This window comes from Vulpes lagopus, chromosome 3, assembly GCF_018345385.1.
Source record: "Vulpes lagopus strain Blue_001 chromosome 3, ASM1834538v1, whole genome shotgun sequence".
NCBI classification, from domain to species: Eukaryota; Metazoa; Chordata; class Mammalia; order Carnivora; family Canidae; genus Vulpes; species Vulpes lagopus.
Genome location: NC_054826.1, coordinates 47,260,406 through 47,288,205, shown reverse-complemented (window position 1 = coordinate 47,288,205; position 27,800 = coordinate 47,260,406). Strand labels below are relative to the sequence as shown.

Genomic DNA, 27,800 nt, shown 5'->3' with positions numbered 1-27,800 from the left:
TGCTTAAAGAAAAAATTAAAAATTTCTACTTGGCAAATATACACCTGCTTTTGTCTATTTCCCTGCATATATACACCTGCTTTTGTTTATTTCCTGTTGTATATTTCTCAGGAAAATAATGCCAGTGGGTATTTCCCTACGTGATGATGAAAAAACTTTTAAAATGATGATGAAAACTTTTAAAAATCAAACTATAACTATAGTAAAAAGTATACTTACTTTGCACTTTACTAAATTATGTCATATCATATTAAAGATGGCACAGAGGCAAATTATTCACTTTGTTTAAAATTAACCAAAGCATTCTAAGAATGCCTCTACCCATATTTTAGAGTTATTTGATATTAGAAATAATAAATCTTAAGAAAGCTAAAATATTTATGTTCCATTCAGACTCAAGTTTCACTCAAACAAGGGCTAGTTTACAGGTTAAAAAGAGTATGGAAGGAAAAGAAAATTTCTGTTCAAAATGCCAACAAATTTATTAAATACCTAGGACTCTATTTAAGAATAGTAATCGAAAATGCCACAGCTTGGCATAATAATTTTAAGGACTTTGGTAGGGTGATAGTGGTGTCTATTGGATGGTGGCAAAATCGGGGTGACATGCATGTGGTCAAAAAGCAATAGATAGTCAGTTACCCGATATAAACTTTGTTTACGATCATTGACTAGATTTTTCACCTCATGACCAAAGCCTTAATAAAAAGCAATGAATTGCTTCTCTTATATTTCTATTCTACACAGAGGGAACACACACTTCTAAGATCAGTGAAAAAGAATGAAAGCTTAGAAAAAGACCTAAGAATTTTGTGTAAACATATAAGCAGCATTTCAAATCAGTAAAGGGTGGGGTTTGCATTAATTGGTTAACAGTATGGAAACTTTGGAAAAAGTATATAAAACAAACATCAAATGTATTAAAAATTAAATATAAAAATCTGAAACCATAAAAATAGGAGAAAATCTAGGTGAATATTTTTATTATCTAGGTGTGGAACAACCTTTCTAAGCATGAACAATGGGGAAAATATGAAAGGAAAAGATTCAGCAGTCTGAATATATAAATATTTAAATCCATTAACAGAGATATTTCTAAAACGCATTAAAAACATGGAGAAAACATTTTCAAAATGAATACTAATTATTAAGATCTTTGATATATACTGAGTTCTTATAGATATATTAGGGGAAAGATCATCACAAAAGTAGCTAAATGGTACAATCTAGATATATTTAAAAACCACAAAGAGAAAATATAATTGGGAAAAATAGGAATGGAAAAGAGTGTTTGATACCATTTGTAACCAAAACAATACAAATCAAAACAAGACATTTTTTATCTATAAACTGGCAAAGATAATGATCCTATAATCTAGTGTTCAACTGCAAAAAATGGTAAGTCTCAGAGCTTTTGAGTTCAGAGAATAAAGTGGTATAACACTTCCAAAAGGTCATTTGGTAGTAAGTACTGAAACTCTTTAAAATGTTGCAGACCATTCAACCAGCTATTTAGCCTTTAAGAATTATCTCTAATGAAATGATTTTTTGTCTACATTAAAGACATAACTGAAAGAACACTCACCTCAAAGAAGTTTACAACAAAGAACAATTTGAGAACCAACCTAAAATTCCAAAAACTGGGGTATGTATAAATTATGGTATAGCTTAGAATATTTAACATCTAGGTAAAATGTTCACAATATTATGCTTGCTATTTTTTAAAAGAAGTGTTTGAGTGGGGGGCAGAGGAGCATGTGGTAATATAGTGCTTACTATTTGCCAGGCACTGTTCTAAGCATCTTACAAATATTAACTCATTTAATCCTTATAATAGCCTAAAATGAATAAGGTATTATTTTTTTTTTTAAATTTTTATTTATTTATGATAGCCACAGAGAGAGAGAGAGAGAGAGAGAGAGAGGCAGAGACACAGGCAGAGGGAGAAGCAGGCTCCATGCACCAGGAGCCTGACGTGGGATTCGATCCTGGGTCTCCAGGATCGCGCCCTGGGCCAAAGGCAGGCGCCAAACCACTGCGCCACCCAGGGATCCCTTTTTTTTTTTTTTTTTTTAATTTTTATTTATTTATGATAGCCACAGAGAGAGAGAGAGAGAGAGAGATGAATAAGGTATTATTATCTCCATTTTAGTTTACAAGACAGTAATATAGTATAACTTTTGTTCAAAAAATGTTGAAAAAGACACATGTAATGTACATATATCCTCAAGCATTAACTAAAAAGACTCAGTAAAAGGTATGCAACAAAATGACAATAAGTTATCTCCAAATTAATATACTTTTTATTTGAAATAGTTAAATGTTCAATAAAAACATATATTACTTTATTATAAAGTAAAATGTTATTCAAAAATAGAATATATTAAAAACCAAACTCACGTGTATTATTCACACATAGCAATTTTCCTCAGTGTTAAGGTAAGTAATTCATTGCTTCTTATTAAGACTATGGTCATGAGGTGAAAAATCATAAACAAAGCTTGTATTGGGTAATTATCCATTGCTTTCTAACCAGATGGATGTATGTCACCCCAATTTTGCCACCACCCAATACACAGTAATTCTGCATGCTTTATCGGGTCCTAAGAAATAAAAAGCTACCTAAATCTTCATCACACTATTCAAATACGAGTTTAAAATATTTTGACTGTAATACTTCCTAGAGACTTGACTTCTACAAATCACTTAACCTCCATTCCTTGGTTTTTCTCACCAATAAGAAAGAAAATAATACCTTCCTCAAAAGGTCAAGTATAAAATGTTCTAGCTCATAATACCAGTTCAGTAACTAAATTTCTTAAGTATTTAGTAAATTTTTGTAAATTTTATGGCCATTACGTACCGGCAGGATAATTCTCCATCCATAGCATCATGTTCATCTGTACTGGTATATGTTAACCTTCCTCCAACAACTGTCCCAACTAAGTATACCAGCCATGCAAGACGTCCTAATATATAACAAGAAAGAAAAATGTTTAGGAGATATTGACAGAAACAATGCTCATTTTGCAGAAAATTCTAAAGTTGGCCAAGTGATCTATTCTTCCAAATAAGTGATAAACTATGATGACCTCAGTCCCTGACAGAGAGTGGACAGTGGGTTTTAAGTTTAGCAAAGCAGTATAATAGTAAAAATGACAGACTTTACAGCCAGGAAATGCTACATTCAAATCCCACCTCAAACAATTTGCTATGTGATCTTGCTTAAGTTACTTACCTCTTAACATCTTTGGGTTTTAATTTGGAAAATGGAGAAAATAAGATCTGTGAAGACTTATGATTAAAATTAAATTTGTAACAAAAACACCAAAAGCAATCTAGATCCAGGGCGGTTAGTAAGTACTGATATGATCCAATAAGCAACATCTTTTCTGAATGGTCAATGTCATAATCATATCAGTCTTAACATTTTTAATATTATTTTTTGTTTGAAGTAATAGATGGTAATAAATTTATTGTCTCTGTATACATATGCATAACTTTTTAAAAATCCAAGACTGTCACCATTCAAATCACATAGTCTGATAACAAAATTAGCTTCACAGGCAATACTACCAAAGGATTAAATAACTTTACAACACTGGCACTTGTGGCATCTACAGTTTTCACAAACCTTATTTTGGGGCAGCCAAAATAGAATAGCTCAGAGATGGAGTTATTTATTGAATGATTTTTGTTTAAGGCGTATTATTTTACATCTCTAGATTCATTGATCTATGTATAAGATTCTCCAAAATTTTCAAGACCTTTATGAATAATTAACAACTTACCAATTATCTTGCTAAAAAGAAATTTTGTGCTGTTCCTAGGGACTGATTTTTCAAAGATGACCAGGCTATTTCATAATACCAAAATCAATTACATTTCTGTACTGAGAAACCTTCTCAAATGAACTAAAATATTTTTTCACAAGGTATTGATTGGAACAGTCATAAAAAAGGCTGTCTGTGCTTCTTGGAAGACTTAGGAAAGATAAATACCAATAGAAATAGAGCACATTCTTCCTATAGTCCTGTGAATACCAGCAATCATTACAACTTATCAACTCTCTCTGACTTCTGGAGAGACATCAGCCCTTGAGGTGACAAACTTCCTGTAAGTTAGAAATATAACTTGCCACGTAACCACATCCCATATTCCATCATAAAACAAATGAATAAATCAGAACAGACTAATTATGCAGCTTTGAACATTAAAAATGTGACACACAGGGGATCCCTGGGTGGCGCAGCGGTTTGGCGCCTGCCTTTGGCCCAGGGCGCGATCCTGGAGACCCGGGATCGAATCCCACATCAGGCTCCCGGTGCATGGAGCCTGCTTCGCCCTCCGCCTATGTCTCTGCCTCTCTCTCTCTCTCTGTGACTATCATAAATAAATAAAAAATTTAAAAAAAAATTTTAAAAAAATGTGACACATTCACTCAAAAAACACTAATTTGCTCAAGTAATGTACAGAACAGATTCATGCTTCAAAACACGTATAATTAGTTAAAAAAAAAAAAAAAGTAACAGGACAAAAAGCCCATGTAGGAAACTGAAGGTATTAAGAAAGTTACCTACGTATTTCAAAATTGTTTTACAATCAGTATAAAAGACTATTAATAACATGCACTATGCCCTGATGACCCTACTTCTTCCTCTGCAGGTCCTCGCAAGTGATTTCTCTTCCACACTTCTTGAATCTCAGGCCTCCAACATGGAAGTAGGTGTTCTTTGATATTTCTCATTTCCACTTCGAAAGCATACTCCCTTCTCCATCCTAAAAGCACTCAGCTTTGCATCTTATGTCATCAAACTATACTACCAAATACCCTTTCTGGTTGCAATAATCTACTCTCTCTCAGGTTATTTTCCCTTATTTTTTGAATGTGTTAATTCCAGGCTTGCTGCCACTCTTTCCAATAGTATTTCTATCAAAATCAGCAGTAATTTCAATATGTACAAAGACGAATCTTGCAACCCCAGCAATCCTTTGTTCTACTGGGAATCTCCAACACATGAACCTACCTCTTTTTATGTTTTTAACAGGTTGACTGAAACAGAATTCACATACCATACAATTCACCTACTTAAAGTATGTGATTCAATGTTTTTTAAAGAAATTCACAGGGTTGTACAACCACTACCATGACCTAATTTTAGAACTTTCAATCTCTCAAAAGAAATTCCACTCCATACTCCTGATCCCCACTCCATACCCCTGATCCCCACTCCCAGCCCTAAGTAACTACTAATCTACTTTATGTCTCTTCAGGTTTTTCCCATTCTGGACATTTCAAATGAACAGAATCATTTAACATGTGGTCTTTGTAACTCCCTTTTTTCACTTAGTATAATGTGTTCAAGGATCATCCCTATTGCAGTTTATATTGGTATTTTATTTTTCATATCCAAAAAAAACATTATTTGAACTGATGGCTGCCAGAGGGGAGGGGGGCTGGAGGATGGCCAAAATGGGTGAAGGGAAGGGGGAAATACAAACTTCCAATTTTGGAATAAATAAGTCATGGGAATAAAAGGCACAGCATTAGGATTATAGTCAATGATACTGTAATAGCATTATATGGTGACAGAGAGTAACACCTGTGATAAGGATACCATAAGTATAAAGCAGCTGAATTACTATGCTGTATACCTGAAACTAACGTAATATTGTGGGTCAACTAAACTAAAAAACTATCCATTGTTGGACATATCACATTTTATTTACCTATTCATCAACTGATGGGCATTTGGGTTGTTTCTACATTATGGCTTTAAAAATAATGCTGCTACTTATAGATACAGCCCAAGTGTCCATTAAATGATGAATGGATAAGGAAGACGTGGTATACATATGATGAAATACTACTCAGCCATAAAGAGTGAAATCCTGCCATTTGCAATAAAATGGAGTTATAGAGTATTACGCTAAGTGAAATCAATCAAATACCATGATTTCACTCATATGTGGAATTTAAGAACAAAACAAATGAGCAAAGGGGGAAATAAAAAAGAGAGGCAAATCAAGAAAGAGACTCTTAAGTATAGAAAACAAACTGATGGTTACCAGAGGGGTGGTGGGTGGGTGGGGAGTTAAAGAGGTGATGGGAATTAAGGAGAGCACTTGTTGTGATGAGCACTGGTTGATATATGGGAGTGCTGAATCACTATATTGTACACCTGAAACTAATATTATACTGTATGTTAACTGGAATTTAAATGAAAACCTTAAAAAATAATACTGCTATGAATATTCATGGATGTGTTTTCTCTTGGGATATCTAGAATTCGAATTACTGAGTCACAGGATATCTAGATTTTTTAACATTTTGAGGAATGGACAAACTGCTTTCCAAAGCAGCTGTACCACTTTACATTCCCACTAGCAATATAGGAAGGTCTAAATCCTCTCAACACTTGTTATTGTCTATCTTTTTTACTATATCCATCCTGGTGAATGTGAAGTGGTATCCTATAATTATGATATGTCCTTCCCTGATGACGAATGATGTTCATCATCTTCACATATGCTTACTGGCCATTTACATGTCTTCTTTGGAGAAATGTCTATTCAAATCCTTCGATCATTTTTAAGATTTTATTTATTTTTTTTGAGAGAGAGTAAATCCAAGTAGGGAGAGGGGGAGAGAATCTCAAGCAGACTCTGTCTGCATGGAGTATGGAGCCCAACATAGGGCTCAAATGCCACAACCCTGAGATTGTGACCTCAGCTGAAACCAAGAGTTGGATACTTGACTGAGCCACCCAGGCACCCCTCCTTTGCTCATTTTTAAATTGAGTTGTGTTTTTTATCACTGAGCTGTAAGAGTTCTTTACGTATTATAGGTGCAAGTCCCTTCCTTATAAGATATATAATTTGCAAATATTTCCTCCCATTTTCTGGGCTGTATTTTCACTTTCTTGACAGTATTCTTTGAAGTTGTCTATGATTTTTAACTGATGTAGTCCAAATTCTGAATTTTCCTTTTGTCCCTTTAGATTTTGGTGTCGTATCTAATAAACCACTGCCCAGCCCAAAGTCATGAAGATTTACTGTTTTCTTCTGAGTTTCATAGGTTTAACTCTTACATTTAGGTCTATGATTCATTTTGACTTAATTTTTGTGTATGGTGGGAAATGGTGGTTCAACTTCATTCTTTGCATGTGGTATCCAATTTTCTCACCACCATTTGTCAAAGACTATTATTCTTTCATCATTAAATTGTCTTGCCTCGATTGTCAAAGAGCAACTGATTATAAATTGGAGGACTTACACTGGGACTCTCAATTCTATTTTACTGATATAATGTCTATCTTCATGTCAATTCCAACTTGTCTTGATTACTGTTGCTTTTTAATAAATTGTGTAACCAAAAAGTGTGAATCTTTAAACTTCATTCTTTTTCAAATTCATTTTGAATATTCTAGGTCTCCTGGATTTCCTTATGAATTTAAAGATCAGCATGTCAATTCCTGCAAAGAAGCCAGCTGGGATTTTAACATATTCCACAGAACCTGTAGGTCAATTTGGGAAATAATGCCATTTTACCAATATTAAGTCTTCCGTTCCATTACCATAGGTGTCTTCCCACATAGATCTCTAATTTATTTCAACAATAATTTAGAGTGGTCCGTACAGAAGTCCTATGCTTCTTTTTTTAAACTCATACCTGTATTTTTTTCTTTTTGATGCTATTGTAAGTGAATTGATCCTCATTTTTTGATTAATTAGTAGTATATAAACATACTGTTGATTTTCATTAATCCTTGCAACTCTGTTAATCTCTTATCAGTTCTAACAATTTTTTTGGGATCTGCCATTTCTTCAGTCTCTTACAAGCTTCATGTCTTCTCTACCCTGCTTAACTAGCTTCAGTTCTACGGTCAATCATTATAATCTCTGCTTTGCATACCACTTCAATTCCTCTCTTGCTCTGACATACTCATCTTACACAACCATAATTTTTTTAAAGGTTTTATTTATTCATAGAGACAGAGAGAGAGAGAAGGAGACACAGGCAGAGGGAGAAGCAGGCTCCATGCAGGGAGCCCGATGTGGGACTTGATCCTGGGTCTCCAGGATCATGCCCTGGGCCGAAAGCGGGCACTAAACCATTGAGCCATCCGGGCTTGCCCAACCATAATTTTTTAATCCAATTCCCCACCTACTCTTTGCCTATACTCACACTGTTTGATATAACTGGAGAAAGATAGAACCATGCTGAATAGTCTCACTTTGGATTCACCTTTTCAGTAAGCCCTTGCATTATCCACTTGCAATTGCAAGCCCATTGCTATTGATATCCTATCAATTTTCAATACTTAAGAGTAGGAAGCATACCTTCCAGATAACCATCATCAATTCCTTCTCTTCATGTATGCATAAGCCATCAAAAAGTAGAGTGTAGGGACACCTGGGATCTCTCTCTCTCTATGTCTTTCATGAATAAATAAATAAAATGTTAAAAAATAATAAAAAATAATAAAAAATAAAATAAAATAAAAAATAAAATGTAACTCCAAAAATACTCATGACCATTCAAGTGTATGTACATAATAACAAAATAATCTGAGCAGCCCAATGTGTACCTTCAAGCTTAGGCAGAACAAAGCAACTCTCTGCTTTCTTGTTTCATCTTTCTTACTGCAAAAACTAAGTATTCTTTCACGGTCTTTTGGTGCCCCATTTTTTTTGCACTTTTGTGCTTTCTGTTGGTGATTTTACCATTTAAAATACTCCCTAAGGGCAGCCCCGATGGCCCAGCGGTTTGGCACCGCCCTCAGCCCGGGGTATGATCCTGGAGACCTAGGATCGAGTCCCACATCGGGCTCTCTGCGTGGAGCCTGCTTCTCCCTCTCCCTGTGTCTCAATCTTTAAATAAATAATAAATAAATAAATAAATAAACAAACAAACAAGCTCCCTAAGAATAGTAAAGTGCTGCATAGTGCTCCTACATGAAAAAAAAAAGGCTGTTATATGCCTCATAGAGAAAATACTTGTATTAAATAAGCTTCATCCAGGCATGAGTGTTTGGGATGTTGGCTATGAGTTCAATGTTAGTGAATCCACAATATACACTAAACAAGTTGTCTTTAAACAGAAACATATATAAAACAAGGTTAGATGTTCATCAGTCAATGAAAATGTTATGACTAGGGGCTGCAGGAACCTAACTTCATTCATTCTAGAAACAATGGCTTAATATTTGCTAATTCAGTGTTTACAGCAACTATAAAGAATATAAATACCAAATGAGATTGACTGTATTTCTCAGAATCTTTTAGAGGTTATTATTAATAGATTATGCTGCAATGTGCATGAGACACACATATTTGAGTAATGGATGTGAATCTGAAACACTACAAGTATAATTTGTGGTGAATGCAGTGTAATAATTTACCTATCCAATGGGAGTCATTATTTAAAAATTAAACTACGCCAAATTTTCTCAAGATGAAAAAATTCTTTAAATATAAATAATAGGGATCCCTGGGTGGCGCAGCAGTTTGGCGCCTGCCTTTGGCCCAGGGCGCAATCTTGGAGACCCGGGATCGAATCCCACGTCGGGCTCCTGGTGCATGGAGCCTGCTTTTCCCTCTGCCTGTGTCTCTGCCTCTCTCTTTCTCTCTGTGTGACTATCATAAATAAAAAAAAATAATAATAATAAATAAAAAATAAATAAATATAAATAATAATCTTTAAAAATAATAACCTTCTTTGTATGTTTTGTCAATTTAGATTTTTTAGATACCGGTTTTTCTTAAAGCAAGCTTGACTATCACTAAAAATAACAGCAAACATTTATATGGTATTCTTTATCCACTGGGTGTTATTCTAAGCATTGTATCTATTACCTATAATTACAGTCATTTAATGTCACAAATGTTCCTATTAAAAACTGCAGAGCTATGATTCCAATACAGGCAATGAAGTTCCAAAAGTCCATTCTCATACCATTAAGAGATACATACCACTACCTCTCAAGATCATTAAAAGGGAATACTCAATCAACATAGTTGTCAGCTGGGCAGACTTTGATGATCCAACAATATCTTATGATCCAGGAATCTCTCAAGTGATTATTTAACACATTTCAATTCCCAAACCAGAATTTTTCTCTGTCTCCAGAGTCTTGACCACAAATGAGATTGCATTTCCCTTGGGGTCATGTCTAGGTTCTTTTATACTTTGACTCCCAAATCGTCCACAATAAAACCAAGTATATGTAACACATGAAATAAGTATGTGTTGAATAGCTGAATTTAAAATAAGAAAGTTTATTTTGGGAGTTTATCACCAATGTAAATACAGAAACATTTGCCTACTACCACTTGATAAAAACAAACCTACCAGAAAATAGTAAAAAAATTCACAATGCATGTAATTTTTATATTTCTCCAGTGAAATATCAATTTTAAAAAACATGGAGGAAGTACAGTTTAGCTACCAAGAGCACAGGTCCAGTTCAAATCCTGACTCTAGTATTATGCCAGTTATTAATTCCTCTTGGATTTAATTTCCTTACTTATAAGTATGAAGATGATAATTATACCTGGCTCATAGGCTTGTGACAAACACTAAATAGTATTTTGCTTGAAAACTACTCATAATAATACTTCTTACAAGTCTTCACTAAATACTGGCTATTATCACTATTATTATTACTATAAAATAGCCATCCCCTTTTTAGTTCTTCTATATCAAACCTACAAAAACCAAAACATACCAATGTTACTTTTTTATGTTCATTATAAGTTTTACTTTAAAAGCTGCTCATGAAAATTAAGTCACACGGGCAGCCCTGGTGGCCCAGCAGTTTAGTGCTGCCTTCAGCCCAGGGCCTGATCCTGGAGATCTGGGATCAAGTCCCACGTCAGGCTCCCTGCATGGAGCCTGCTTCTCCCTCTGCCTGTATCTCTGCCTCTTTCTCTCTCTCTCTCTCTTTCATGAATAAATAAATAAAAATCTGTTTTTAAAAAAAAAAAAGAAAAGAAAATTAAGTCACAGTATTTAAAAGTTAAGGTCTTTCCTCTCTACCAGAGGCCTGTTACAATTGGAGCTAGTTACCATTAACCGTATGTATTTGCTTACTGGTGTTTGTAAAACAAGCAAAAAACTGTAAAGTGAAAAAAAAAATTTCCAAGTAAAATACACTTAGAAAAGCATATGCTTTTCTATGTGTCATGTTCTGCCATAGGGCTATAACTAAATATGTTTATTGTGGAGTAGAATGAGAAAGGAAGAATCCCCATGCCCAAAGGATTCAACCTAGTGATAGACAGATAAAAGGGAAAAATGATCCGTTCAGTGCAGATGATGAGCATCACTGTCCAATAACAGACAGATAAAAGATACTACATATAAGACATGAATTTCTCGAATTTAAAGTTTTTATTGTTTAATTCCTTTAATCCTATGACTTTGAAATTAAGTCTTATATACCAAAAAACACTAGGCAAAAATAACATGGGATCAATAATTGTATCTTTTTTCTTAAATTATGGTAAATTCTGAATGGAAGTTTGTTTATTCAAAGGAAAAACAGAATGTTTATTTACTCTCCATGTTTTAGAAAGCAGTGATTTCTATCATACAAGAAACAAAAAGCAGGCATTTCTTAACCCTTAGAAATTTAACAACCACTGTCTGAATAAATTAGGATTAGTGTTAGAAATCAACATTGGAACATAAAGGCATTATTATTAAACTATCAAATGTAATTTTTATATTTAACTGAATGAGAAATATTTCTCACACATATCCTTTCCCTAAACCTCAACAATTTTAGACTCAGAATATTCAAAATAACATTACTTTGGTTATAGAATTTTGTCCACAAAGTATAAAGAACCATGTAAATCTATACATTCAAATTACATTTAGAAATTTAAATATCCAATACACGAGTTTCATACCTATAATTTGTTTTGAATCTCATCTTTATAATGAGACTAAATTTCCATTATAATTTTCCATTTTTCTGTTTATTCTGAAATGTTCAGGGCACTTGTTTTATTTAGCAGCTGTTCAAGCACAGAACATCTTTTCCTTTAACAAAATAATTATTGCTGTAATAATCTGTAATTATGGTTTATAACTGCAATAATCCCAAAGAAATCAGTCATTACCATAGATCACAAGTAATCGTTAACTACTGTTAATGACCTATTTCTTAGGGATTATTGTTTTCGTAAACCATGACCATATCACCACAAATATGGAAGAGCAAGACAATATAATACAAATGAGATCATAATATAATAATAAACTTATTTTGTAACATTAAAAGCCATTAAGCATCTAAATTAAAGCACACATAACGAGAGCATATAATTTTCTTTGTTCAACACTAACTGAAGTGTTTAGTCTGCACAAAAGAAATTGAATACTGCTACATATGGTGGTACAAACTAGAGCTACATTAGGCACTTTTCATAATATAAAACAATCATTCTGAAATAGACCACAGATATCTTTAAAAGATAGATTCCTTCACAATGACCAAAAAAAAGGAAAACAAATGTAAAAAATTTCTATGTATTAGAGATTGAAATGTTATTAAACCTACATAGTATATCCAACTATAAAACTCCTTGGAATTTTTATTAATCAAGAATCAGATCTGACTTAATTCATTCAATAGACCTATTTAATATCAATAAATTATTATATTGAAGTTAATTGCATTTATGTATCTCCAAGCACCTATATTTTCATTCAGCACCTAAACAGTATTATTTTATAACTGAATCTTTTTACTTTTTAGATTACAATGCAATATTTGATATATGAAGCTATATGTACTGGATATGAAGTGTAATAAAACAAACACCTGGGGATCCCTGGGTGGCTCAGTGGTTTAGCGCCTGCCGTAGGCCCAGGGCGTGATCCTGGAGTCCCAGAATGGAGTCCCTCATTGGGCTCCCTGCATGGAGTCTGCTTCTCCCTCTGCCTGTATCTCTGCCTCTCTCTCTCTCCCTCTCTGTCTCATGAATAAATAAAATCTTTAAAAAACAAAACAAAACAAACACCTGTTCAACCCGCTATACAACTTAAGAACCCAGACGTTACCCATACTGCACACCTATCTCCATACCAATCCTCTGGTATAGCCCCTTACCTGCCACCCTCGAGGTAACCATGATCATGTATTTGGTGCTTACCATTCTCTTGAAATTTTTTTTTTCGTTTTATCATTTATGCATGTATTCCTAAACAATATATTTTTAGTCTCATTTGTTTTGAGGCTTTATTAAGTGTTTCATACTACATACAGTTTCCTGAAAATTGCTTTCACTAGCTATCGTACCTCTGACATTCATCATAAATACACCTGTACTTCATTTTTATTGTTATATAATACTGTATTGTATAACCACATTATGATCTGTATATCCATTTTCATGTTTACATGTATTTGAGCTGTTTCTACTTTGTGCCTTTAGTAACAAGTAGACTAGGAATATTCTTACACACGCCCTCTTGTGTAGAAGAGATTTTTCTAGAGGACATTCCTAAGACTGAAGTGCCAGGTTAGCAGGGATTCAAATGTTCCACTTTGCAAAATTACACCAAATTGATTTCTATTCCACTTCTAATGATTTACTTTATATTCCTCCCACAAGTGTATAATTCCCTTTGATTGGCATTCTCCTATAAGATTTCTTATTTTTGGGATCCCTGGGTGGCGCAGCGGTTTGGCGCCTGCCTTTGGCCCAGGGCACGATCCTGGAGACCCGGGATCGAATCCCACATCAGGCTCCCGGTGCATGGAGCCTGCTTCTCCCTCCGCCTGTGTCTCTGCCTCTCTCTCTCTCTCTCTCTCTCTCTGACTATCATAAATAAATAAAAATTTAAAAAAAAAAAAAAAAGATTTCTTATTTTTGCCAATCTACTGGGAGTAAAACAGTATCTCATGTACCTTATGTTTCTAAAATACCCAAATATATGGGTTAATTTATTATTATTTTTGCAATTTAGTTTTAGTTTAATTGCAAATTGGTAAGAATATGGACACTCTGATGCTATGTGAAATTTGTTGAGACTTGCTTTATATGGAAATACTTGCTCAATTTTTTTTTTAAAGATTTTATTTACTTATTCATGAGAGACACAGAGAGAGGCAGAGACACAGGCAGAGGGAAAAGCAGAGGGAGAAGCAGGCTCCATGCAGGGAGCCCGACACAGGACTCGATACCAGGACTCCAGGACCATGTCTTGTGCCCAAGGCAGGCGCTAAACAGCTGAGCCACCCGGGGATCTCCTACTTGCTCAATTTTTAAAAATTGACATACAATTGATATATAACATTAGTTTCAAGTATAAAATATTATGATTTGATATTTGTATATATTAGGAAACAAATCACCATATTAACATCCAGTTAACATCCATCACCTCACATAATTACCAACTTTATTTATGGTGAGGGCTTTTAAGATTTACTTCAACAACTTTCAAATATACAATACAGTACTATTAATTATAGTCATCATGCTGTATACTACACCCTCATGATTATTTTATAAGTGGAAGTTATAAAATACCTTTTGACCACCTTTACCCATTCTGCCCATCCTCCAGTCCCCTCCTCTGGCAACTACCAATCTGTTCTTTGTACCTATGACTTCAGTTTTTTGTTATATTTTACTTTCAGATTCTGCATGTAAGTGAGATCATATGGTATTAGTCTTCCTCTGTCTGACTTATTTCATCTAGCATAATGCCCTAAGGATCCATCTTTGCTGTCACATATAGTAAGATTCCATTCTTTTATATGGCTGAATAATATTCCCTTACACACACCCTACGTTTTCTTTCTCCATTCATCCATCAGTGGACATTTAGATTGCTTCCATGTCTTGGCTATCATAAATAAAGCTGCAATAAACATGAGAGTGTAGATTTCTTTTCAAGTTAGTGTTTTTGTTCTCTTTGAATAAATACAGACAGGTGGAATTGCTGGATGATATGGTAGCTCTATTTTTAATTTTGTAAGGAACTTCCATACTGTTTTCCATAGTGGCTGCACCAAATTAAATTCCCACCAACAGCGTACGAGGTTCCCTTTTCTCTACATCTTTGCCAACAATTGTTTTCACTTGTCTTTTAAATAAAAGTCATTCTAACAGGTGTGAGGGGATCTTTCACTGTGGTTTTGATTTCCATTTCCCTGATGACTAGTGATGTTGAACACCTTTCGATATACCTCTTGTTGCTGAGTTGTTTGTATGAGTTCTTTACATATTTTGTGTATTAACTTTTAATCAGATATGTTCTTGCAAATATTTTCTCTCATTGGGTAAGTTACATTTTCATTTTGTTACTGAGAGCTTTTTTTCTCCCCGTTTTCTTTTAATGAAGAATCTCGCAAAGATCTACTGGCAGAAAACATTCTGGTTTTGTTTCTGAAACTGTTTTTTGTTCATCCTTGCTCTTGCAAGATACTTTTGGGACATATTATAGGATTGCTATTATTTTGACTCAATTTAAAATATATATATATTTTACCATTGTCTTGCTTCCATTTTTACTTTTGGGAAGTGAATTTATCAGTCTATTGTATGCTCCTCAAGCTGCTTTTGAGATGTTCTGTCTTTGGAAATACATGGTTTGATAAAAATGTTTTGTTGTTTTTGACTGGTATATGTTGGGGATCCTAGATTGCTGGATTCTCAGAGTATCTTCAGTTAGTGCCTCTGTCCCATCTTCTCTATTCTGGTTTTCTGGGATTGATTTGACCTGACATTTCATCCCATCTTTTAAGTTTTAATATTCTCACTTCCTTGTTTTTCCACATTCTTGAAAATTTCTTCAAACCTAAACTGCCAATTTGCTAATTCTTTTCTTAGCTAGGTGAATTTACTGTTTAGCACATCCATTAAATTTTAGATCACAAAATTTTTTCCTCAGTATTAAAAGTCTTACCTGAGTCTTCTTCAATCTGCCTTGGTCATCTCTCATACTCTTGTTGGCTCATTTGTGATTCTACTTTTTATTTCTTTAAATATTTCATATGTAATTATTTTATATTCCCATCCAATTCCAGTATCTTAAGTCCTTGGGCAGGTCTAAGTCTAATAGGTAATTTATTACTTCTGTTAGTGCACATTGATGACATCTTGTTTCATTACTTGCATGCTTGTTATTTTTAAAATTATGAACACTCATTTGGTCGATTTGAATTGCCGGATTCTCAAGGCCTTATATCACAACTGCTACTCATCAGAGAAGGTTTTAATTTACTTTTTTGCTAGAAGCCAAGAGGCTATAACATTTTGGGACCACTTTATCCCTTTTTGAGGGTCCCACTTAAGATAAGAATTTTAAATTCAGTACACATACCTTGCTATAGGCCCAAGGCTTTGCCACCAATTTAATTAATTACTGATATTGATAATTTGCCTTTGAAAGCAATACTGCCTTTTGCCCTTGTTTGCTGTTGACTAGCCCATTCTGGTTAAAGTTTATCTTTCCCAGGGAGAAATACTCAGAAGGGGGGGGGGGGGCAGGTGGACAGAGGAATAGAAAGTAGAAGGGAGGAGAAGGAATCTCAAAAATCTCATGTACTTATTGCCCAGCAATGCTTTAAAAAGTTTATCCAGGAGCTGTTTTTGCATCTGAATAGCCTTTCAGATGACCACAAAGAAGTGAAAGCTACTACTAATTCTTTACTATTAAAAAGAAGCAAAGACAGCAGCCCAGGTGGCTCAGGGGTTTAGTGCAGCCTTCAGTCCAGGGCCGGATCCTGGGACTCGGGATGGAGTCCCTCTTCAGGCTCCACAGGGAACCTGCTTCTCCCTCAGCCTGTGTCTCTGCCTCTCTCTATCTCTGTGTGTGTCTCTCATGAATAAATAAATAAAATCTAAAAAAAAAAAAAAAGCAAAGATTATTTGGGATATAAACTAAAAAGAAAAATATGATTTTACAAGTAGCTAACGAAATTATAACATAACATAATCTGAGTTAATGTAGAAAACAAATCTGGAAAGATACTATATGGGGACACCACTGAGTCATTAGACAAAAAAAAAAAAAAAAAAAAGAAAAGAAAAAAAATCCTTTTAAAAACACTACAATCCAGGCCTACAAGGCAACAAAAAGACACCTAACTGAAAATACATGGAGGGATCAAAATCCAGCCTGTACTCTACTCATGAATCTGCACTCTACTATGGTGCATCTACACCTAATTTGCACAAAGGTACCACTGAGCTGGTAAGAAAGTAAAATAAATCCTCAAAGGCTAAAATGATTTGAAGGCTAAAATCTAGAGACATAAGCATGGAAAGAACTATAGAACTGGAGTTTTTCCTTGATGGACAAAGGACAAAGCCCAGGGCATGCCCAATGTGAGGAGTCCAACAAAAGCCGAGACACAGTTATACCCTTAGTGGAACAAATGAACTGGAAAGGGAAAAAAACCTACCATTGGCAGAGAAACACAACAGAGAAACTTGTCTGACTTGACTATAACATTAGGTAGAGAGTAGGAAAAAACCCTCAAGTCAGACCTCACATGGTTTGTGGCCTTAATACAGACTACCAGTGTGATACAAAGAACCTTATTCTAAAGAAATAGTTCACATGATATTGCGTTGGTAGTCCTCTTCTACCTCATTTAGTTAATGGACTAAACATTCCAAGTAAAGGACAGGATGGTCAAAATAGGTTTTTAAAAAAGAAAGAACTATACTAATAGACTGTCTAAATGAGATGTACTTTAACTATCAAGACACAGACTGGAAGTAAATACATGCAGAAGGATATAGCATATAAACAGGATGCATAAGAAGGCATTGACTATAGTATTATCAGATAAGATTGATTTCAAGATGAAAGATTTTAATTAATAGGAAAGAAAAACAATTATAGATACTACTTGATGCAAAAAAAATGGTAACTAAAAGTAGCTAAGACAATTCCACAATTACATTTGGAGATTATAATTAGTCTGTCTCTATAAATAATAGAAACAGATCAAGACATAACATAAAATTAATAAAGACAAGCAGTACCTGAACTATGCTATTAATCATCTTGACTTAATTTCTATTTATAAAGTGCTATTCCAAATGGTAATACACATATTCAAGTGTACGTGGTATGTTTACCAGGGCATACCATATGCTAGGTCATAAAACAAATCTCAATAAATTTTAAAAGTCTGAAATCCTAAAAGATAATATTTGACCAAGATGGAATTAAATTAGAAATCAGCAATAATAATACAACTAAGAAAACCCCTAATACTTGAAATAAAAGCGTATACTTCAAATTTTATAAATTGATAAATACAGATTAGAAAATATTTTTAACTAAATGATTATAAAAATACAAGATCAAAATTCATGAGATGCAGCTAAAACAATGCTTAACAATGAAATTCATAACTTTAAATGTTTCTATTAGAAAAATATAAAACTCAAAATGTGGAATCTCTAATACGGGGGGGTGGGGAGAGATGAAAGTAAATCAACAGTATAAGGCAGAAAATAATGAAGCTAAAATAACTTATGAAATAAATAAATGAACAAACAATGAAGAAAATCAATGAAACTAAAAGTTGGTTTTCTGAAAAGATTTTAAAAATTGATGAATATCTAATTGGGGTCAATCAGGGAGAAGAAAAAAAAGGCAACAACTGTCAGTATCAACAAAGAGGGATGGGTGGGTAAATTGGGTGAGCAGGGTCAAAAGTTAAAAATTTCTAGTTGTAAACTAAGTCATAGGGATGTAATAGATCGCATGATGACTATAGTTAATACTGTACTGCATATGTGAAAATTGCTTACAGGGTAGATCTTTAAAGTTCTCATCACAAGAGAAAATAATTTTGTAACTATATATGGTGACGGGTTAATGAGGCTTACTGTGGTGATCATTTTGCAATATATACAAATATCAAATCATTATGTTGTACACCTGAAACTAGTATTTATGTTGTAGGTCAAGTATGCTTCAGTTAAAAAGAAAAAGAACAAAAGGAACACCATTTCAGATCCTATAGAGAGTAAAAGAATACTAACAGGATATTAGACATAAATTTATTTCAATAAATTTAAAAAGAAGACATTCCTTGAAAGATATAAATGACTGAATTTAAGCCAGGAGAAAGAGAAAATTTAAACAGTCCTATGTCAATTGAAGAACCTGAATTTATAATTCTAAACTCTCTAGGCTCACTGACTTTGCTGGTGAATTCTATCAAATTCTTACAAAAGAAATAATACTGATACTACACAAACTCTTTCAGAAGATAAAGAAGAGGAAATATTTCCTGACTCATTTTATGAGGCAGTATTATCCTGTTGCCAAAATCAGGCAAAGGCATCACAAAAAAATAAAACTATAGACAAATATCCTTCATGAACATCACTATAATATAAATCTTTTGCAAATTGAATCTAACACTCTATACATGAACATTTTATCATATCCAAGTAGGATTTATCCCAGGAGTAAAAAGCTGGTTTAACACAGAAAAGTCAATGTAATTCACTGTGTGAGTAAAAAAAGAAGAAAAAACAGGTCACCTGAATATGTAGATAAGAAGCATTAAAAAAAAAAAAAATCAATGACCCCATTCATTATAAGTAGAGGAACAGAAGGGAACTTCCTCAAATTTATTATGACCATCCTTTAAAAACCTACAGATAACATCCTACTCAATGGTGAAAGGCTCAGTGCTTTGTACAGAGAACAGAAACAAGGCCAGACTATCCACTCTCACCACTTTTATTCAACATTGTACTGGAGGTCCTACCAATGGAATAAGACAAGAGAAAGAAAGAAAATGCATGAAGACAAGACATAAAACTGTCTTTATTTGCAGATGACATGATCATATATAACAATCCAAAAGAATCCACAAAAAAGCTGTTAGAATAAGTAAATTTAGCAATGTCATACGACACAAAGACAAAAATCAATTCTGGTTTTATAGAGTTTTCAGAATAATTTAAAATTTTACAATAGCATCAAAAATATATGCTAATAAATTTAGTGAAACATTTTCAATACCTATGCACTGAAAGCAATAAAACATTCAAAGAAAATTAAGGGACAACTACATAACTGGAGCAATATACCATGTCCATGAACTGGAAGACTCAATATTGTTAAGACTGTCCAGATTGATGCATAGATTGAGGCAATCCAAATAAAAATTCTAGGGAGATTATATGAAAGAAATAAACAAGCTGATGCTACAATTAATATAGAAAGGTAAAAAACCTAGAACAGACTCAACTATTTTGAGAAAGAACGAGCTGAGAATACTTAGATTACCTGATTTCAAGACTTACAGTTAGAGTAACCAAGACAGTAGAATACTAACACAAGGATAAGACATATAGATCGATGGTACAGTATAGAGTCCAGTAATAAACCTCAGCCTTTTATAATCAATTGATTTTGACAAAGGTGTTACGATAATTTAGCAGGGAAAAAGATAGTGGTTTCAGCAAATGGTGCTAGAACATCTATAAAACTATGAGTTGGGGACCTGGCCTTACCCTTAACTCATAGTATTCACAGAAATTAACCTAAGTCGTTCACAGACTTAAACATAATAGCTAAAAACTATTAGACTTCTAGAAGAAAACATAGAAGAACCTCCTGCAAGTTGGGTTGCAAATTCCTTAAATACAAAAAGCACAAGCCAGAAAGAAAATCTTGAAAATGTAGATCATCAAAATTTAAAACTTCTGTTCTTTGAAAAACGGTTAAGAAGACATACCACAGACAGGGAGAAAATACTTACAAACATATGTGAAAGAGAGATTATATACAGAATATATAAAACAGTCTTATAATTCCAATAAGAATATGTGTAAAAGAACCACTCAATTTAAAAATGGGCAAAACATGTGAACACACATTTCACAAAAGAAGACATGTAAATGGGCAAAAGGTACAGCACCATTAATTATCAGAGAAATGCAAATTACAACCACGATAAGACACTATTAGATACCCAGTAAAACTGCTAAAGCTAAGAAGACAATATCAAATCATGATGCAGATGTGGAGCAAATGAAACTCTCATACATTGTTAATGAGAATGAAAAATGGTAGGTACACTTTGTAAAACAGTATAGTGGTATCATCTATTACATATACATTTTCTCATATGACCCAGGAATCTGTCTTAGATATTCACCCGTAAGAAATAAAAATTTACTTAAGTAGATACAACGATTTGTCTGCAAATGTTCATAAGCACATTATTCATAATAGCCCCAAAATTGAAAGTGGAACTCAAATGTCCATCACATAGTGACTAGATAGACAAATTGTGGTAAAGTCATACTACAGAATATTATGCAGCAATAAAAAGAAACAATATTAATATACATATTTTAAAACTTGTGCTAAGCAAGGTCAAACACAAAAAACTACTTATTGTATGATTCCATTTATAAAGAAATCTAAAAGATTTCAAAACACAGTGATAGAAACCAGTGGTTCCCTGGGTCAAGAGACAGGGAAAGAGATCAAAGAGCATGAGGAAATTATTTGGAGTGAAGAAAGGTGTTCTCTATCTTGAGTATGGTGATAGTTAGATGGCTGTGAATAACTGCTAAATTCACCAAACTATACACTCAAGAAGAAAAAAAAGAATAAGAAAGAAAAGAAAAAGATATTTGCAACTCTAATCAGAGACAAGCTCATTTTTCTAAAATACAGAGGTTGTTGAAAAAAAATCAATTAAGGGGGCACCTGGGTGGCTCAGTCAATTAAGCATCTGCCTTTGTTTGGCTCAGGTCACAGGGGATTGAGCCCTTGCATCAGGCTCCCTGCTCAGCAGGGAGTCTGCTTCTCTGGCTCCCTTTGCCCCTTACCCCTACATATTCTCTCTCTCTCTCTCTCTCTCAAACAAATAAATAAAATCTTAAAAAAAAAATCAGTTGGTCAGTAAGGACCAACAACCCGATAAAAAAATGAGCAAAGAAATGAATTGGCCATTACAGAAAAAGATGACTAAATAGCTCTTAAATAAATTTAAGCAATGCCTAACTGTGCTGGTATGAGAATGTAAAATTATACTGAGAAGCCATTTTTCACCTAGAGAATTTTTAATAATTCAAAAGGTTGGTAATATTATCCTGTGAAGGCAATATGGAAACACTTCTACAGACCTGATGGATAGGTAAATCGATATAGTCCATACCAAGAGTAATTTGGCAACATTTATACAAGTTATAAATATATTTACTCTTTCTTCAACAGTAATGTATATGAGGCAATCTCAGTTAAAAAGAAAAAAAAAAATATATATATATATACATACTTGCATTCATGTAAAATGACATATTTATTATTAATCTATATGGAATTAATTTTTTTTAAATTTTGGAATTAATTTTAATAGCTGACAGTGATAACTCAAATGACTTTCAGTGGTGGAGGGAATGGTCAAATAAATTATGATACAATATGATATATTCCATAAAAAATAAGAATTCTCTATATAATGATTTGAAAAGAGCTATAAAATACATTGTTAAATTAAAAAAAAGGGCAGGAATAGAACATTAAGGGTGGTATCCCACATCCAAAGTACATAAAGGAAGATAAAAACTTATAAATTCATAATTGCTTGTATATGCACACAGAAACTTTGAAGATATATGTAAAACTGGTAAGAATTGGTACTTGGAGAAAAGAACAAGAGGACAGGTCATAGAACTGAAACAGAACACATTTTAATTTCTTTTTTCTGGACAATGTACATACATTACCTCTTCCAAAAGATCAAGTGAATTAATTAAAATAAAGTTTGATATGAAAAATAAGAAAATAGATATATTAAAGTGATATGTAAAGACAGATCACAAACTTGGGGATAATATTTACAATTCAAATATCTAGAGTATTAGTGTCAAAAATACATAAAGAACTCAATCAGTAAGACAAAAATAATCCAAAAAGTGAAAAGAAATTTAACAAAAATCATGTATATATATATCACTAAAATGACACAATAGTCAACAAACATAAGACAACAGTAAACTTCATTAATAATTACAGGAATAAAAACTAAAATACCCATGAGGTATATATCAACTAGTGTGGTATAAATTTAAGTCCAGCATTATGAGCTGTTGGCAAAGATCCAGATCAGGGTAGGCAAGATGTAAAGTAGTAAATCACTCTATAAACTACTTTGGCATCATCTACTGAAATTAACTATGTAATAGATACACATAACAATCTTTATGGTAGCAATTACTGTATTATCAAAAAGACAGAAAAAAACACAAATATCCAATGACAAGAAAATGCATAAATAAATTTGGCATATTCAAACAACAGAGAACAGTGGCAGTGTAGCTGAAGGAACCATAGCCATAACATCAACACAAATTCTCATAAACGTAATACTGAGGGGAAAAAACATGTAAAGCAAGTAGTACAGTTTCATTCCAGTTGTACAGAGTTCAGAAATTTGCAAAACCATGCATTATTTTCAGAATATATATTAATATATATGCAGTAATACTATGAATAATAAAAGGCACCAAATGATAAACACAGAATTCAAGATTGCAAGTACTTTCTGTTGGTAGGAAGGATTTGGACCAAGAACAATAAGAATAGCAAAGATACCAATACTGACCTATTCTTTCAGCTATATGATGGTGTTTTTGCTAGTCACTAGGTCTAATATATGTTAATGACCTTTTGTATGTATTTAAAATTTAATAATTTTCAAAACTCTACTGAAAGAAGAAATCAATCATGAAAAGACTAAATGCTGCAAAAAATACTGCTCCTCAATTTAATTTACAAATAATGAGATCTTAATAAGAGAGAATATCTGAAGTAGAGAATGTTAACTACTTACTCCACCACCTAGCCCAGGAGCAGTTTTTTAATGTGTGACTCCAAAAAAAGAAAACAGAAACAGATAATAAAAGCCATTTTAAGAAGATACTATGTAAATGTAAAACAGTCTTTTAAACAATTAAAAAGAGTTTAGATAGGAAATCATTGAGAGTGTGATTATCATCCTTTACCACTCACTTTCCAAAATGATGAAAGGAAGAAATGTAAAAGAAAAAAAAATTCCAGAACTATAATTAAAGCGTCTCCTATTAGAAATATATAAAGCCAATTCCATTCTCATATTCATTTTTTAAAAATGTGAAAAATGTGTTTACTTAATTTTATTCCCTGCTATGTTCCCAGTAGGATTTAAAGGAACATACAGCAATAAATAAATCCTCCTTCAATAAACGATTAAAGAAAAATAATGAGGAAATAGGGCAGCCAGGATGGCTCAGAGGTTTAGTGCTGCCTTCAGCCCAGGGTGTCATCCTGGAGACCTGGGATTGAGTCCCACATCAGGCTCCCTACAGGGAGCCTGCTTCTCCCTCTGCCTGTGTCTCTGCCTCTCTCTCTCTCTCTCTGTCTCTCTCATGAATAAATAAATAAAAATCTTTAAAAAAAGAAAAGAACAGAAAGAAAATGAGGAAATTGATGATTTAAAATATAATAATAAACCAAACCCATAGCGAAAGCTAATACACAAATGCAAAACCATAATGAGATCTTACTTTTATTGGATGAAATTGAGCTCTGAATTGATAGTCAACTATAGGAAACATGATTAGTTAAAAGACAGTTACAAGTTAATGAACTCTACTCAAATACCATTATCAGCTTTTCTTGATACGGATTCCAGAAAAATATTTTTCACGTATCTTACAAAGAAGAACTGAAAATTAACCATCAAGCAACCAAAATACCCAGAAGGTTAATACAATTAATGGCTTATTAGAGGATGAGGAATTGGGGGAAATACATAAAAATAATTTGCAGTAAAATTATTAAAGTGACTAATGAAGCTACTTAAAATTCAACATAATACCATATACAGTCATATAAAATGTACTGACCTTCCTGAATTGCCTTGTCCACAGTTATTGCAGAAGGTGAATGCAGAAGCTTTTGGTAATTTTGAGCATTTTGGTCAAACAACTGTACAAGAAGAGTGCATGTCTTTTCATATTCACATCTGCTGACAGTGCACAACTGCTCCAGCTGCTGAAACACAGTAGCAGTATCATCCAGTGGATCATCTAAATTATCTCTGCAAATAGAGAAGAATAAGTTTGCAGACAAGCTTAGAATGCGATATGCTTTTATTCACAAATAAACTTTATGTTAAAAAAAATTCTATTATGGATAAAGAAACAAAAGACAAATAGATTGGAAGATAAGAAATGAAATGTCTGTATTTGACGACATGATTGTACACATTTAAAGTCCCCAAAAAAGGATAAAACAAAAGCTACTACCTCTCATAGGTAAGTTTACCAAGGTCCTAGCATACAAGGTCAATAGACAAAATTCAACTGTATCACTATATACTAGCAATGAAGAACTGCAGATTGACATTTAAAAAACTGCATCTTCCAAAGGCACCAGGAAAAATCTAACTAATTAAGTGTACTTAAACATATTAAAATCTGAAGGTGGAATACCACACAACAGTGAGGAAAGAAATCACCAAAGAGCTAAATAAATTAAAAGAGTAAGATGCTCACAGACTGAAAGACGGAACTACTGCCAAGGTGTCAATTCTTCCCCAAAATTAATCTACAAATTTAAAACAATCCCAGTCAAAATCTCAGCAGGATTTTTGGGTAGAAACTAACAAGATGATTCTAAAATTTACATGGAAAAGCGAAGAAGTCAAAGAGGCAAAACAACTGTGTAAAGGGAAAACCAAGGCAAAAGACTCACACTACCTGATTTCAAAGCTTGTAAGGCTACAGTATTCAAGACAAGGTACTGGCAGAAAGAAAAACACATAGATTAATGAGAACAGAGCTCAGAAAGGACATGTATGTGGTCAATTAATTTTCTGAAGAGTATAAAGACAATACAATAGAGAGAAGATAGTCTTTTCCACAAATGGTGTTGGGATAATTGGTTATCCATTAAAAAAAAAAAAAAAGGACAAAAAATAAAAAAACCAACTTCAACTCAAGCCTTACCTCATATATCACATACAAAAATTAACTCAAAATGAGTCAGAGAAGTAAATGTAAAGTATAAAACTATAAAACTTCTAGAAGAAAAAATAAAGGATAAATCGGACTTCTTTAAACTCTCAAACTTTTGCCTTTTGAAAGTTTTTTTGTTTCTTCTGTGAGAGAAATGACAAGGCAAACTATGGATTAAAAGATAATATTTGCCAAACACATACATTAAAAAGAGTTGTGACCAGAATATACAGACCTTTCAAATTTCAATATAAGGAAATAAACAACCTAGTTTAAAAAAAGGGGGGGGGGGCAACAAATTTAACAGGCATTTTGCCAAACAACACAAATAGTAATAAATAAGCACATAAAATGATGCTCAACATTATTAGTCATTAAGGGAATGTAAATTAAATCCAAAATAAGGTACCACTACACACCTAATAGAATTACACTCTTAAAAACTGACAATATCAAATACAGATGAGAATAAAGAGCAATTGGATCTCTCATATATTGCTGGTAGGAATGCAATGATACAATGACTTTGAAAAATAATTTGCCAGTTTCTTATAAAGTAAAACATATACTTACCATTCAACCCAGAAATCTCCCACCTAGATATTTACCCAAAAGAAATAAAAACTTATATTCATACAAAACTGTACAGAAATGCTTACATCTGTTTTATTCATAAATCACAAAAACAGAAACACCACAAATGTCCACATGTGATGTGATGAGCAGTGGATGTTATACACAACTGATGAATTACTGAACTCTACATTCAAAACTAAGGATGCACTATACGTTGGCTAACTGAGTTAAGTTAAAACAACAACAACAACAAAATTCCAGGTGAATGGATAAACAAACTGTGGTACATCCATAAAATGGAATACTATTCAGCAATAAATTTTAAGAACTCCTGATGCAACATGGAGGAATCTCAAATGCATTATGCTACGTGAAAGAAGCTGGACTAAAAGACTACATACTATATGATTTCATCTATACAACATTCTGTAAAGGCAAATAGTATAGAAAAACAAAACAAATCAGTAATTGCCAGAGTCTGAGGGTGGGGAAAAGGCTGACTACAAAGGGACACAAAAGAATTTTCTAGTTTGGGGCACATGGGTAGCTCAGTGGTTGAGCACCTGCCTTTGGCTCAGGTTGTTAATCCCCAGGTCCTGGGATCGAGCCCTGCATCAAGTTTCCTGCAGGGAGCCGGCTTCTTCCTCTGCCTAGGTCTCTGCCTCTGTGTGCCTCTCATGAATAAATAAAATCTCAAAAAAAAAGAAAAAAAAAAAGAATAGAAAAAAAAGAAAAAAAAAGAACCCAGAATTTTCTGGGTTGATGGGACTCTTCTCCGTCTTAACTATAAGGGTAGTTCTACAACTGTATGCATTTGTCAGAACTCACAGACTTGTCCACTAAAAAGGGTGATTTTACACTAGGTATATTTTACCTCAAATTTTTAAAATTCCAAGATGCAAAAGATAAAAATGCAACAGAAACATTTAGTTTTCAATACCTCACAACTATGGCAACAGATTCCAACCGAGAAGTGATAAAGGCCTTCGTGATTTCTGGTGCGTAAGTGTCTAATAAGTGGGGTTCAGTTGATTTCACAAAAGGCACTGATGCTACCATCCTTTGCCACAGAGTTAATAAATAATGAACACTGTTGGGAGCAAATTCCCAATGCTACAAAGAAATAAAGCAAAGGTTACTTAAAATGACATATATCTTCCTAGAAGAAGAATTATAAAGACAAAATTACTAAGCAGTTTTTT

The 27,800-nt window shown here is 33.4% G+C and overlaps 1 protein-coding gene across 6 annotated transcripts in view; it reads right to left on the bottom strand.

Moving 5' to 3' along the window:
• The window catches only part of RANBP17 (RAN binding protein 17), a 310,774-nt gene that overhangs the window by 245,425 nt on the left and 37,549 nt on the right, over nucleotides 1-27,800 (bottom strand). For all 6 annotated transcript variants that reach the window (XR_005986931.1, XR_005986932.1, XM_041750025.1 and 3 more), the window contains 3 exons: nucleotides 27,539-27,711; nucleotides 24,910-25,103; nucleotides 2,864-2,969 (listed from right to left, as the gene is read on the bottom strand). Coding sequence is in view for 4 of the 6 variants with exons in the window: in XM_041750025.1 (XP_041605959.1) it covers nucleotides 2,864-2,969; nucleotides 24,910-25,103; nucleotides 27,539-27,711 (473 nt within the window). In the remaining 2 variants the exon portion in view is untranslated. The remainder of the gene's footprint in view (nucleotides 1-2,863; nucleotides 2,970-24,909; nucleotides 25,104-27,538; nucleotides 27,712-27,800) is intronic.